General features: G+C 41.5%; 2 protein-coding genes across 6 annotated transcripts in view; both read right to left on the bottom strand.

Moving 5' to 3' along the window:
* Positions 1 to 6,412, bottom strand: part of SERPINB7 (serpin family B member 7) — a 61,617-nt gene extending 55,205 nt beyond the window's left edge. The window contains exon 1 of the mRNA XM_042910723.1: positions 6,314 to 6,412. Coding sequence (XP_042766657.1) covers positions 6,314 to 6,412 — 99 coding nt within the window. The remainder of the gene's footprint in view (positions 1 to 6,313) is intronic.
* SERPINB11 (serpin family B member 11) overlaps positions 6,329 to 14,980 on the bottom strand; it is a 77,631-nt gene continuing 68,979 nt past the window's right edge. For 4 of the 5 annotated variants that reach the window (XM_042910726.1, XM_042910729.1, XM_042910728.1 and 1 more), the window contains exons 6-8: positions 13,384 to 13,526; positions 12,313 to 12,468; positions 9,156 to 10,209 (exon numbers count right to left, since the gene is read on the bottom strand). In XM_042910726.1, coding sequence (XP_042766660.1) covers positions 9,805 to 10,209; positions 12,313 to 12,468; positions 13,384 to 13,526 — 704 coding nt within the window. In that variant the 3' untranslated portion in view covers positions 9,156 to 9,804. Of the gene's footprint in view, positions 6,445 to 9,155; positions 10,210 to 12,312; positions 12,469 to 13,383; positions 13,527 to 14,980 lie in introns of those variants that run through there. The other variant, XM_042910730.1, reaches the window with a different exon arrangement.

The raw sequence follows: 14,980 nt of genomic DNA, 5'->3' as shown, positions 1-14,980 counted from the left end.
ATTGCTGGTGGGAGTATAAAGTGCAAACTCTACTTTGGGATACTCTCTGGCAGTATCTCAAACTGATTATAAGTCTGTGTATAAGCTGTTTCAGCCCTATATACGTACTCAGCAGAAATGTACACACACATGTGTCAAATTAACTGCATATTCTGCTTCTCTCATGGTTTGCATCCTGCATTTTTAGTGCCAAATCTTGGAAATTCAGAAAGCCTAGTCTCTCAAATTCAGGTATATGCAAACAAAACCTTGACTTTCAAGGCTATTAACTAGAAAATCCATTGAGGAACCCTTTCACTACCCAGAGCATTCTCTTGCTTCATGAAGCCAATGTACACAGAAAGCCTAGAGGTGGATCTGAGACATCAAGGGGGCAAGTAGCCCTCAAATATTATCGCAAGCTATCATCTGATACGTTTAAAATTTAAAAAGTAAACCAACTGAAAATATACAATAATAAGGAATTATTTATAGAAATCCTGCTGCATCCTGTAAATGAACACTGTACTGCTCTTAAGAATTATTTAATGTTTTAAGTACACAAATCAAGTTTAACATGATATATGCAATATAAGCCTTCTTAAAACAGAAATTGAAATATATGTGTATATATACATAGGAAAATTATAAAGGATACTGGCATAATCTTAACAAAGGTTAGAGTTCAAGGAAGAATTAATAAGGTTTTTTTTTTCTTTATGATTACCTATGATTTCTAATGTTTATACACTGGGTAAATTTTTGCAAATACAATGTCTCTTTAAATTTTCAATGGATATAAGAGGGTGGATCCTATTCCGTTCATTACTGTTGAAATTTGCTTCCAACATTTATTTCAGAGCATAGTTTCTTACTTTAAAAATATCCAAATTGAGGTCCAGAGAGATCCAGTTGGGGAATTTAATTACATGTCAGTAAAATAATCTTTACCTGAACCAGCAAATAGGTAGTAGGTGTACAATATATGCACACTTCGCTGTCTCTTATCCACACTCCAGTGCAAGTACCTAGAGGGTCACAGAAGAATAAAAACTGAGGCCAACAGTATAGCGATTGGCCAAATGGATCATACGGCAATGTACAGCAGAAAAAGATGCTAAAATTGGTGGGCGAAGCTTGAGGGGAGACTAGATTTGCATCATCTCCAGAAAAAATCTCCTCAAAGGTGTTTAGTAAGACAAAGGGATAAAGAAGTAACTTTATAATGGAGAAACCTAGCAATCGTCACATCATCCAAGCGATCAAGGTAAACATCACCATCAATAAGACATATCAACATCATGAACACCCTGATGTGGTGCACAGATGAAAGCACATCATTCTTCTGGTTTTCTTGCCCCAAATGCAACACCTCACTCCAATTAGCAGAATACATTGGACAAATCCAAACTAATGGACATTCTGTAAAATAATGGATCGATAAAAACTGTCAAGGTCATGACACCAGGAAAAAAATCAAGGAATTTTTACAGAACTGGAGAAGACTAAGAAAACATAATAACTAAATATAATGTGAAACCCTAAGTATGGGCCCAAAACAGAAAGAGAACGTTAGCAGGGAAAAAAATGGGCGTAATTCAAGTAAGGTTTGTAGTTTAATTAATAAGACCGTACCAATGTTAATTTTATATTCTTGATATCTGCACTAAGGTAATGTAAGACGTTAACATTACAGGAAATGGAGTGACAGATATAAGGCAACTCTGTATTATGTTTTCAACTTTTCTATAACACTAACATTTGTTCAAAATGAAAAGGGAAAGGAAATCCTTACAACATAAAAAAAAAAAAAAAAAGAAAGAAAACCTCAAATAATTTTGAGTCCTGACTATAGGCCAGATACTGTTCTGGTCATTGTCATGAGCGAGGCAGCCAAATTCCCTGCTATCTGACTTATACTCCTTTTGTAGATACTGTATACATTGAACAAATAGACAGGAAAAGGGGGAACTATTAAATACAAACTGAAAGAAATGTAATGAGTAGAAATGTAATGAATATTTATAATACCAACTGAAATAGCCCATAAACTATTTTACCAGTAGGATAGAGATTTACAAAGTAAATACCATACATACATCTATACCACACCTTCCCCTCCCTCCCGCCACCAACTCTGCCATCTAGTGATAGGAAGGGGAGCTGCCCCAATACATCTAGAGCCTTTAAGCAAGTGTCAATTAGCCCAAAGTGTTTAAGGACTATAGGACTTAAAGGGGAGTGTGGCAGAAGCAGAGTTAGAACACAGGCCTTTAAACTGCCAATCTAACCCCCCGCTCCAACTTTCACAAATGTACCAAGTAGCATTACAGCAATGGCGCAGAGGACAGAACACAGACTCTAAAGTCAAGCTGCTGGGGCTCACATTTTGGCCCTACAACCAACAGTGTGACCTTAGGTAAGTTACTCATTCTTACTCAGTCCAAGTGACCGAGGGACATCACATACAGTTGTGGGGATCAAATTGGTAAAATCTTAAAATGGTGGCTGGCATGTAGTAACACCTCAATAAACTTAGTTCCCACTGCCATTACTGCCATCACGGTCTCCTATAAGCAGATTATGTTCTTTACACATCTTATACTATGGTCTCACCCAGCAGGAAGAGCCTAAGACACACTGACTGGCAAAGAGGTGGTGACTTAGCATAAAAGCTGAATATGAGATACCACCTCATACGTGTCAGAATGACTAAAACTAACAACACAAGAAACAACAGATGTTGGCCAGGATGTGGAGAAAGGGGAGTCCTCTTACAACGTTGGCGGGAATGCAAACTGGTGCAGCCACTCAGGAGAATGCTGCGGAGCTTCCTCAAAAAGTTAAAAACAGAATTACCCTACAATACAGCAATTGCACTACGAGGTATTTACCCAAAGGATACAAAAGTAGAGATTTGAAGGGGTACATGCACCCCAATATTATAGCAGCATTATCAACAACAGCCAAACTATGGAGAGAGCCCAAATGTCCACCGACTACAAAACGGATAAAGAAGAGATGGCCTCTAAATACCATGGAATGTTACTCAGCGATAAAAAAGAGTGAAATCTTACCATGTGCAACAATGCGGATGGAGCTAGAGTGTATTATGCTGAGCAAAATAAGTCAGTCAGAGAAACACAAATACCGTATGATTTCACTCACAGGTGGAATTTAAGAAAACAAAACAGATGAACATATGGCAGAGGGGAAACGAGAGAGAGAGGGAAACAAATCGTAAGAGACCCTTGAAGACTTAAAGATAGAGAACAAACAGTTAAGGGAGGGAGGTGACTGGGGGATGGGCTAGGTGGGTGATGGGTATTAAGGAGGGCACTTGTGCTGAGCACTGGATGTTGCTTGTAAGTGATGAACCACTAATGTCTACTCCTGAAACCAAAATTGCACTGTATGTCAACGAACTAGAATTTAAATAAAAATCTGGGGGTGGGGAGGAAGCTGAGTAAAATTTAGCCGAAGTAATTTCAAAACCTGGTTACATTATATAACACGATGAAATTTTGTTTTGGAGATGCCAGAAGACTCTTGACCATCCTTAACAATTTGACTTGATTTGAATGATGTCCTAACAAACTAGCAACCGCTAAACTGCTCAGCTCGCTGTTATCAGCACCTTGCACTCAGTTAGACAGGTTGGATGTCCCCTTTCACTTATAAGCATCATTGCAATGGGTCAGCTGACTCCAGTGGTCATGGACTCTCCTCAACTGTGGTTTAGATGTTCTGGGAAACCCAGCTCAACACAAGGTGCATCTTAAACCTATCTTACATCGGAGTATACAGGCTCTTTCACCTTCTTTATCAGAAGAGATTGCGCATGCAGAAATAAAACATTTTTCCACATTGCAGCCTGGGGTCATCTTAATCTCACTATAAGCAATCCTATTAGAATTGTCACATGAGTTCTGCCATGGGCCAAGTTCACTGCATTAGCCCCCATTCAGCATATCTCACTCAGACCAATAAATGCGCTTCATTTCCCAAATCAAGAACATAGTAGACACTCGACGTATTGAAGGATTTAAGGATTTAATTCCTCAACTGATTCAACTGGCATTTATTGAGCATCTGTTATGCTCTATGCATTACTGGCACTGAGACAACAAAAAATATTTTAAAAAACAGCCCTTATGAAGTTCACATACTAGTGGGGAAAGACTGTCACTAAACTAAATAAATGAAATATATAATGAGAGTGACAAGTATTAATGAGAAAAGCAAAACAGAGAAGAGGGACTGTGTGTAGTGAGGCTGCGAATTAGAAGTTTGGAGGCTGATATGTGTAAGTGAAAACTGGGAGCATGGCCAGATGGACCTGTGGTCCATGCAGGAATTCAGGTGGCATGGGCACACAGGTGGGAGAGCGCACTGGAGCCCATATGCACGAGGAACCAAGAGGCATCCTGGAAAGAATTCATGTTCGGGAGGAGAGTCAGGGCGTCCATGAACCAAGGACAGTGGCTCAGGTTCAGAGATGAAGGGCAATTGTATAAGCAGCCCACCTGTATGCTCAGGTCATGTCCCTCCCACACTCAAGCCTGAGTCTCAGGGCAAAAAGCTTCGTGGGACAGTTCAAATAGCCTCTGCGTCATCCTTGAACAAGACTGGGACAGCAATGCAGCCCTGCTTGGGAATGACGGGATGGGATACGGCAAACAGGTAGTGAGAGTTTTCCGACCCCAGCTTCCACTGCAAGCAACGAATTGCCTCCTCACACCAAATCCTTGGGCCCCCTGGACAGGGGCAGCAGGTCCAGGCCTAACCCAGTGCGGTTCTGGACACAGCACCAACAGAGGGTGGCCCCTTCGTGGACCCATTAGTGACATCACAGGTGGCTTCTGTGGCACCAGAGAGAGGGGAGCAGATTCGACACTGAGCCAACCACAGGGAAGGGAAAAGTGGGGAGTCCCAGAGAGGATTTGGGGCACTATGGAAGTAAGGGGTGGGATTCTGGAGGACCCACAGTAACCAGTGGGAACAAGCGCAGGAAGAGTCTGTTGGTTCGGTGTAAGTTCTGTAAGACTTACAAAGATTTAATTAATAGAAAGCAGTATTTTAAAAAATAAATCTGAAGATTGCGTACAGAACTTAGAAACCCTGCCAAACCCACGCTGGTAAATGTCAGCCAACAGCCTTATTACCTCTTCACATGAGTCTTTTCTACATTGATGGTCAAAGATGCTTGGGGACTAGACTGGGGGATTCTTGGCATAGATGTATCAGAGCTGCTGTGAGCGACGCCGACTCATGTCCACATTACTGGACATTTCCATCACCCATTTAAGCATCTTAACGGCGCCTTCACTGTCACACCTAAATTGTCAAAGATGCTATCTGCATATAACCAAAACAAACCATGAGCAGGCATTGTACCCGTACCTCTAGCCTCTTCGGGTTCTGTCAAAATAATTGTTAACGTGGAAAATACTCCTTATGATGTACTTTATGTGGCTTATACTGCATCTTTCCCGTTACAAAGGTGGCCATGTAGAAGCTCAAGTGATGTTTATAGAATGCAAATCTGATCAAGTCATTTGTCTCGGAAGAAAGTCCTCATTCCCTGTAATGGCTTACAGCGTTCCGCATTAGGAGGTCCCCACCCATCACTCAACGCTTGTCCTTGCTCATCGAAGCCTTCTTACAGCGCCCAGCACCCAAGTGGTGTTACTGTTCTGAAGTCTGTCTTCTCTGTTTATGAAGACAAGGACTGAGGCTCTGAGGCTCTTTGGTATTCATTTTATATATACATAAATTCATATATATATATATATATATATATATATATATATATATATAATGAATAAAATACATAAATAATATGTATAATAATACACACAAGGCTTAGAACTTAGGTGCTCCAGAAATATATCTTCCAAAAATTAATGAATAATGCCACCAATGGAAAGAAACAAAAGGAGAAGGTTCCCCCACAATAAGACATAGAAGGAGCAGCTTCCCCGAGAAAGGCCCCAAAACAAGAAGAGGGATGACACTCTCAGGAAGTGAATCAAAGGAACATGGGACATGAAAGCAAACACCAAGAGCTGGCCGAGCATCAGTGTTATAGCTGCCGAGAGAACTGGAGCCTCCTTCCAGCTGCCCTTTTCTGTTGCCTTAGGTAACTAACAGCCATTTGATAGTTTGACCACAGACCATGACATAATATCCAGTAGGATTAAGGTAGGAAAACCATATAACTTATAATCCAAACCAGGATACTTTTGAGCATGAAATGGGAAGCTGTTGGTTGTTACACAAGGAAAATAGAGGTGAGCCAAGACTGGGCCAGTCACACCAGTATTTTGGTTACCCCATTAATCCAGGCACTCCAAGGACAGCATGGGGAGAAGGATCTAGATTCCTCAATGCAGAAGTCTGAGGGGGATTTCTCCCCAAGAAGTGTCTCCATTAAGTCTTCATTTCTGCCATTCCATTCTACTCCTGAAAAAAAAAAAAAAATTAGAAGTCAAGGGAAAAAGCTGTACTTATCAGTAAACACACAGACAAATCTCTCACTGTACCATATTTTTTTTCACTTCATCTTTTAATTGTGCAGTAATTTCACATGGAGGAGGTCACTCCGAAAAGAGAGATCCGAGAAAAGTCCAACGTTCTATGCCCCGTTAATGCACAAGGACACAGAATCTGGTTTGATGCTATTTACTGTCCAGGGGGGCGTCCCAGGCTTCCCTGTACATTATAGTGAGGATGTGAATGCAGTTAGGAAAGCAGCAATTTTGCCTGAGTCACTGTGACATTGTATATACCAAACACTGATCTGGAGGTTCAGTGTTCCTGAAATAGAAAAAAAGACGATTGATAAACTAAGAAGAGTGTTTAAGTATGAAAGGGAGTAAAACTGATAGAAATGAAAACAAAATACTATCAGAAAACACCTAAAAAAAAAAAGTAGAGACTTTTTGGTTTTTGAAATCCATGTAAAGGAGATTTCCTCCCTACTTTTTTTTTCCTTTTAATTATTAGTCTTTAAGTTTTTTGGAGCAGTTTTAGCTTTACAGAAAAATCAAGCAAAAAGACTTCCTATCTACTCCCTTTGCCCATCCCTCTGAATTTCCCCATTATTTAACATCTGGCATTAGTCATACACGTATCCTCCCATATGGTGTCACATTCAACAGTTTCATGGCTCTCGGTGATGGATACTTGGGTTGTTTTCCTGTCTTGGATATTATGAATAGTCCTGCAATGAACCTGGGAGTACAGATGTATCTTCAATACACTTACTTCATTTCCACTGGATATGTATCCAGAGATGGGATTGCTGGATTTTATAGTAGTTCTGTTTTTAACTTTCTGAGGAACCTCTGTACTGTTGCAGTAATGGCTAGACCAATTTACACTGCCACTGACCGTGCATAAGGTTCCCTTTTATTTACATCCTTGCCAACACTGGTTAGTGCTTTTCTTTTTGACACGGCCATCTTAACAAGTGTGAGGTGATATCTCATTGTGGTTTTGATTTGCATTTCCCTGACGATTAGTGATGTTGAGTAATCTTTTCATGTACCTGTTGGCTTTTTGGAGGTCTTCTTTGAAGAAATGTCTTTCCAGGTCCTTTGCCCATTTTTTTTTTTTTTTTACTGAGATATAATTGACATATAATGTTAGCTCTTGAAAGAGTGAAAATAGCTGTGTTCTCTGTATCTGGGGGAGATGTAGGAGAAAAAGGTCAAAGGAAAAGACCTCAAAAGGGAAAGGCTGCAGCAGGTGCAAGGCCTTAGGACATGTTTTCACAGCTGCTCTTAAGGAATGCCTTGAGCCATTAGCATTGTCCAGGGCCTTCATGGCTGACCCTTCCTGGTCATAAAGAACAATCATCTAGAAATTCAACCTTGAAAAACAAAACCATTAAGTTGATTAACACACTCGCTTAGCTGACTTTTTGCACGTAGTCTTTAGCAATTTCCCTAATAAAAGGGGGCCTCATTCTGACTTCAGCATGAGGACCTTCACTTAACTGCATTTTGTTTAAGGACTCATCTTTTGCAACTCTGGCCATACTCCCTGCAACGGGTGCCTGGGTGCCCTAAAAAGCTCCCCATCCTACAAACAGACTTCGGAGAATGACTCCAGCACCCCTCCCAGCTTTGCTCTCCCAGGCTGATTTAGTCACTGTCTCTCCAAGTCCTCCTCTCCTATCCCAGCACTCACACTGGTGTTTCTGAAGACCCCTCTCTGAGACTTATTCCTGGCTTTGACTCTAAATGATGACCATCACCAGCTCAGTCCCCATCCCTTCAAGCGGGTTTTGGGGTTCTAGGACTGCAGCCTGTGAGCAGACACTCAGTCTGAGTCTTTTTAACAGACAGAGGCCAAGCCAAGTGATCGCCATGATGCTCTGCTATGGTCAAGCCCACAGCACTTGGCCTATGTGATACCCCTGAGTTCCTATACAGCATATGCCAGGTTCATGTAGAAGGACGCGGCATTCACTGGACAGGTCCTAGTCATCGTTTCATTAGGATGTTTAAAGTGAATAGTAGATGCCAAGATACAACTCTTTTCTCCACCCATCATTGTTGCTTCAGGTATCTCCACTGTAGCACAGTTAAACCCTCTGTGCTTGGGGACCACTGGGTTATTCTGTGAAGTAGGCCAAGGTGGCCTCTTGGCTTTATGCCATGTGACAAATGGGCTTATAAAGGATCATTAGGATAGCCCATCCTTCAGTGCCCTGATGGGGAAAAAAAGCCATCACTGGCTGCCACCACTGTCAGTAGAAAAAGAGGGTGTCCCATCACCTTAGGGGGGAAGCAGTGGCCTGTTATGGACTGCCCCTTCTAAGATTGGGTTACGGAAGAGAGAACTGAAGGGCCCCTATGCTTTGTTCACATCTCTGAGAGAGTTCTGGTAGGAAGCATTTATGAAGAGGGCACTGAAAAGGCAGTAAACGTATCATGGCCATCATTATCTGATTATCACTTCATGTTATCTTGAGTAGAAATTAAGGAGGATTTCTTTTTTTAAAAAGGTTATCTTTTAAATAAAAATCTCCTGATTGATTTCTGTTTTTGCTGTTCTGAATTTTTATTCATTGCATTATTGAAAAAAAAGAGAGAGGGAGGGAAGAAGGTAGGAAGGAAGGAGAGAGAGGAGAGGAGAGAGGGAAAGAGAAAAATGAAGGAAAAATGGAAAGAATAAAGGAAGGGAGGGAGGCAAAAAGAAAAATCAGTTATCCAATTTAGGGCTTGAAAACATTTGGCCAAAAATTCCACGAAAATGTTGATTTAGACTCCTCCTTCTTCAATCTCCTTTGGTAAGTCATTTAATTACTGGAGTATATTAAAAATCTTCACAGAACTGAAGGCATTTTATATATTTATTATAATGAATACAGAATTTTGAACTAAAATTCATGATGTTATGTCTACACATGCAAGGAAAACTATATTTAAAAATCCAACCAAAGCTGAAGCCCTTAATTTAGTTTTCTGAAGGTAGATTGGTCACTTGTTCAAGAGATCACTGATACATACAAGTCAAGTAAATCTAACCCTTGAAAACTGTTCTCATTGACTTGATCATGTCACCCAGATAGCACTTAAATGAGGCCCCAAAGATAAGAGAACCAGAGAAGCTTTTTTTGTAAATGTATCTTCTTCCATGATTTCCATAATTTTAGGGTTCACCAATTCAAGGTATAAGTTGAGAGAGATCCTAGACCCATTTTGCTGATGAGCAAAGTAAGGCACAGAGGTGTGTAAGGGATGAGCTACTTTTAGTCATGGGTTTGTCCCTGTACCTCTTCTGTGACCCTGAGCCCCCCTCAGCCCCACTTGTTTAGGGAGAGGCGAGCTTGCCACAGAAGACGATCATGTTGGTAGGGATGTGCCTTATGAAAAACAGGAAAGGGTGGTTCGCCATGAACTGAGCTCGGATGGGGAGTCTTTTTACAACGAAGCTGTCCCCAGTAGCTGCTGCTGCCTCGGTGCCCTCTTCATTGACATCCACATATGACTTGTGGATGACCTTTGATAAATGCAGGCCTTTGGCTGGTGATATTCCAGAGAGATCAGCTTTGATTTCGTTGAAGATATCTGTCATCCCAAGGGAGTTTAGCAAAGCATTTAGCTCATACTTCATTTCAAGTTTGAACCTGGGGATATGGACTTCAACTTCCCTCTCTATCATGTTAGCAGAGCTGGTCCACTCGTAAAACGTCTTCATGTTCAGCTGTTTCTCTATCTAAGAGACAAAACACAGATGAGCCCATGTAAGCCAAACACGTGCCTGTGGCATTAAATGCCATTCGTTTTATAATTCTCAGTGTGAATGATTTCATGTATTGCTTTCTTTTGTACCTTGAAAATATGCTCAAGTCCTATCTGGGAAAAAACAAAAAAACAAAAAACACAAAGAATGTTGCATTCAGCCACATCTTCCCCATTCTATTGTCTACTTTTCATCGATGTTTCATAAGTAAACGCCCCAAACGTGTATCCTACAGTCTTCTGCCTTAACTCCCTCAGATGCAGACTTCATCTAAACTCCCTCTCTTGCCTCTGAAGTCCTTGTGTTTCCTGGATGAAGTCACCATTTCTTGATTTGGTTCTCAACTCCGAAACATTAAATCACACCCTCTATTACAAATTTGTTGCTCACTTGACTTCTGTGATGCCAGGAACCCCTCATTACACTGGCTTCCCTCCTGACTTTGCCCTTGCCCTCACTGCCTCTGCTATGTGACTACTCCCGAAGTCCCGAAGAACTGAGGTTCTACACACCTTCCACACCTCCGCTCAGCCATGCAGCCTACCAGGCCCCTTCTCATCCCCCCACCCAGTGCCATCATTCCGTGTAAGCCCTTCAAACCGCTCCCCTTGGGCATGTGATCCCTCCAGCCAGTCCTCCCCACAGCTCCAAGACCAGCAGGCCAAAGCCCATCATCCCACAACAAGAGTTGAAAACTTTTTGTCACCTTCTCTCCATCCTGACAATATACAATCAGACATAAACTATCTTTTCCTTTTGTCCTTTTCTGCCCTAATCTGAGTTACCATGATGCAAATCTGTCTTACTGGTCTCATATCTCTAGGGCATTTTCATGAGCATTTTGCTCTAGTTGGAACCCCAGGGTACCCTTGTTCACCTATTCATCTTCTACCCCTCCACCTGTGAGACATCAAGGTTACTCTACCAGGAGCCTTCCAGATCCCCTCATTGTCTACTCTCTCTACTCCCACAGGACTTCCGGCAAAGTATCATGGCACTTGTTACATGCTACTTATAACTGTGTGTTGGAACCACACATTTGTCTATGTTTCAGAACCCACTACGTCTATGTTCTATGTTCCAGAACCCACTAGAATTCTCAGCATAAACAATGTTTGGTGTATGAATGGCTAAACGAATAGATAAATGAATGCATCACAAGCTAATAAAGACCACTTCTACACTGCTTCCAAAATGCTATCTGCCTCCAAATATCTTCCCTGGCAGTCCACAACAGGTGCCCAGAGGTCTGAGCCCCTCTGAATCGGCCACGCCAGTATCACACCTGTTCTCCTGGCCACAGCCATGCTTCTCTTCCTAGAGGTCCACACACACACATCCCAAACCAGGTGCTTCAAGAAGCCTTCCCTAGGCCCCACCCGCCCGTGCCACATTGTTTAACCTCAAGCAGGCGCTCCCTGCCTTAGAAACCTCTGACTGGGACCATCCCGTCCGTGCATGTACGTCAGCTTCCTCTTTGTCATTCCCGCAGAGCACTGGAGAGTTCCAGCAAGGCTGGGGAGGTGCGCTCACTTCATGTCAGTGGCTTGCCTGCTTCTGTGCTAGGCAGTTTTGGCTGCAGCCAGAGAGGGGGGGCTTTGACCCAAACCCCTGCCACCACCATGACCTTTTCTCAATGGCTGTGGCACTCATTTCCCCTACAATAGCAGGATGCTAAAAAAGAGTGGTTGCCTCACGAAAGCATGTTATAACTGGGTTGGAAAAACTGCTCCCGAGTGGAAGGTGGCTTAATCAGATTGCTGTGTACTAAGACCCTAACCGGCATTACAAATCCATCACTAGAGAAAGATGCTTCCCAAATGTCAAGTAAGCAGCAGGTGCATGTATTAGTACAAGATGGCACTTTTGCCTCCTTGTGCCCTCTTTTATGGAACAATAGATTATTCCCCCTGGAATGCATGGTCCCGAAGGCAGGGCCCAGGGTCCCCCTTCCTCTCACAGCCCCTGCGGCCTACCGCTGAACCCAGCGTGTGACTGAATTAGGGACTGACCACACTAGCGTCACACACACATGCACATGTGTTTCCTCTTCACATTAGCATTTTCTAACTTCACCTGTTCCAGGCTGGCCGTGCCCGCGGGAAGCAGAACAATCATGCTTAGTTTGTGGTTCACGTAGGGCAGCTCCAGAATTTGCATCCGCGGCTCCTTTATGAAGGCTAATTTATATGTTCCCGTTTGATACATCATTTCCACAAGTACGCTTTTACCCTATTAAAAAAGGGGGGGGGGTTCTCATTAGGTACAACAGTCACATATTTGCATGCACATGTACGTATGCTGATGTTTTTGCAAAACACGAATATTTGCATTAACACTAAAGGCGTGGGTAAAATAAAACCAATAAAGGACACCCTTTATTACTTTCCTTTGCAAAGGTTATGAATTTTTTATTTTAAAATAAGTCATTGTTAGAGCTTGTCTAGTTCAAATACTATATACAGTCATCTACATATAAAATATCTTTTATATATTAGCTTGAGACGCATTCAAAACGAAGCTAGCATTACCACCTAAGATGATTTATGTGGAAAAATGACATCATAGGATCATTTTCTTTGCTAATCCAATTGGAGGCTCTCTAGCAGAAAAGTAATACGGAGAGCTGTGTTGTGCTGAGAAAGCAACCCCAGCATACGTGGACAGAATGCATGGCTACGGGAACAGGCTCTCTTATCTGCGAGAGGGGTGCCAGTGTCCAAAGGCTCCAGTTACGGGCCCCATGAGAAAGATTACTGGCACTTCGTGTGGAAAAATGAAAGTAAAATTCACAGAAAACACAATTAAAGAAACCTATGGAGGGGCGTCTAGGTGACTTGCTCGGTTAAGTGTCCAACTTCGGCTAAGGTTGTGATCTCGCAGTTCGTGAGTTCGAGCCCCACATCAGGCTCTGTGCTGACAGCTCGGAGCCTGGAGCCTGCCTTGGATTCTGTGTCTCCCTCTCTCTCTCTGCCTTCCCCCCATTCATGCTCTGTCTCTCTCTACCCCTGCCCAAATAAATAAGTAAATAAATAATAAACATTTTTAAAAAAGAAAGAAACCTAGACCAGTGTCTTCACTGAAACTTTCTAAATTGGCCTTAACATTCTCCAGAATTTATCATCAGTCTGAAAACAAAATACTTACCCCACTTAGCAGAAAAGGGGTTTTAATTGTCTCTCTTTCCTGAAACTTATTTTGCCATTGTCCTTTGAAATATATGGCGTTCACCAGGACCATTACACAAGAAGGATCAATTGTGCCCTTTCCAAAGAGGTTTGTGACTTTTCCTTATAATAATAATTAAAAAAAAAAAAGATAATATATTTGGATTAGAACTTGGGTTTATTGATAACAGAGAGTTGAACATTCACTAGAAACCTGGAACCATTTCTTAATTTTTTTTAATGTTTATTTGCTTTTGAGGGAGAGACAGAGCGCGATCAGGAGACAGGCAGAGAGAGAGGGAGACACAGAATCTGAAGCAGGCTCCAGGCTCTGAGCTGTCAGTGCGGAGCCCGACGTGGAGTTCAAACCTGCAAACTGTGAGATATGACCTGAGCCAAAGTCAGACGCTCAAACCGACTGAGTCACCCAGGCAGCCCTGGAACCATTTCCTTTTTAAGGCTAGTTATAAATTTGAGACACCAGAAGAACCCTTTTATCTCCTGGCCATGGAGGCTGTCCTTGTCAAATGAAGTTTTTATCACAGGATTGAATGCTTTGTTATTTCTAATCAGAAGATGGCATCTGGAGAGTAGCTAGTATATTAGCTAATGATCCACTTGTCTGATACCTAGTCATATCCAATGCCTTCCTATACATTACTGCTTATTTAGAAAATCTTTAATAATTTCTTATGGCTTCCCTTTAATAGTTATCAGGCTTCATACTTACCAGCACTTCACCACATCCAAATAGGTTAAGCATTCAAAAGATTCACTGATTCTTACAATGTACTAGCAATTCGTGTATCACAAGTATATACCAACACTTAAAGTAAATACATATCTAAAAATCAGAATTTATAAAAAACATACAAGATGTTTACTGCTTTGTTAATATACTGTTCAAATTGAACACCAAGCCCCCTTGGTGCACCCTGCTACGCTGCAATTTACAAAACCTTAATTCAATACAAGCTAGCAATAGGAAACATAAGGATATCTGGAACATCAGACTCTAAGCTTAATTTTTCCACTACTGTTCTAAGTAAATTAACAGATCTGAAAATATGTAGACCTTTCCAAGCATTTTCTAACTTAATACAAAGAACTGAATAAATGCATATTTTAATCTTGTCACCTATTACTAAACTTGAATAACACCCATCAGTCCACCCATCAACAAAATATTGTTGACACTTCACTGATAAGTGAAATAGTGAGATACAAATATGTTAGGGGCAGTCTTTAGGCGCAGAGAAGTATTTATTTTGTTCTACTGACATGTTCTTCATAAATGCAATTAGCTTTAATTTAATACTTTGATGTTATTTCATCCTAATGTTATTACTTAATAAGCTTTATTTCTCCTGTACCAAGGAATATGATTGCCTACATTCATAAACCTCAGAGACTACCAGTACAATGAGTTGATGGCATAACCACACAGACGGGGATTTCAGTATGGTACTTCGTGCATCTCTAGTGGGATAGACCCAAAGGACAAAAAGAACTCCAAACAACATCTTAAGCTACTGTTATATTTTATTAGTATTGTTATTTGGAGACTGTGTGTATTG

The sequence above is a fragment of the Panthera leo genome, chromosome D3 (genome assembly GCF_018350215.1).
Source record: "Panthera leo isolate Ple1 chromosome D3, P.leo_Ple1_pat1.1, whole genome shotgun sequence".
Taxonomy (NCBI): domain Eukaryota; kingdom Metazoa; phylum Chordata; class Mammalia; order Carnivora; family Felidae; genus Panthera; species Panthera leo.
Note: the sequence above shows the minus strand (reverse complement) of the source record. Positions and strands in the feature narration are given on the sequence as shown.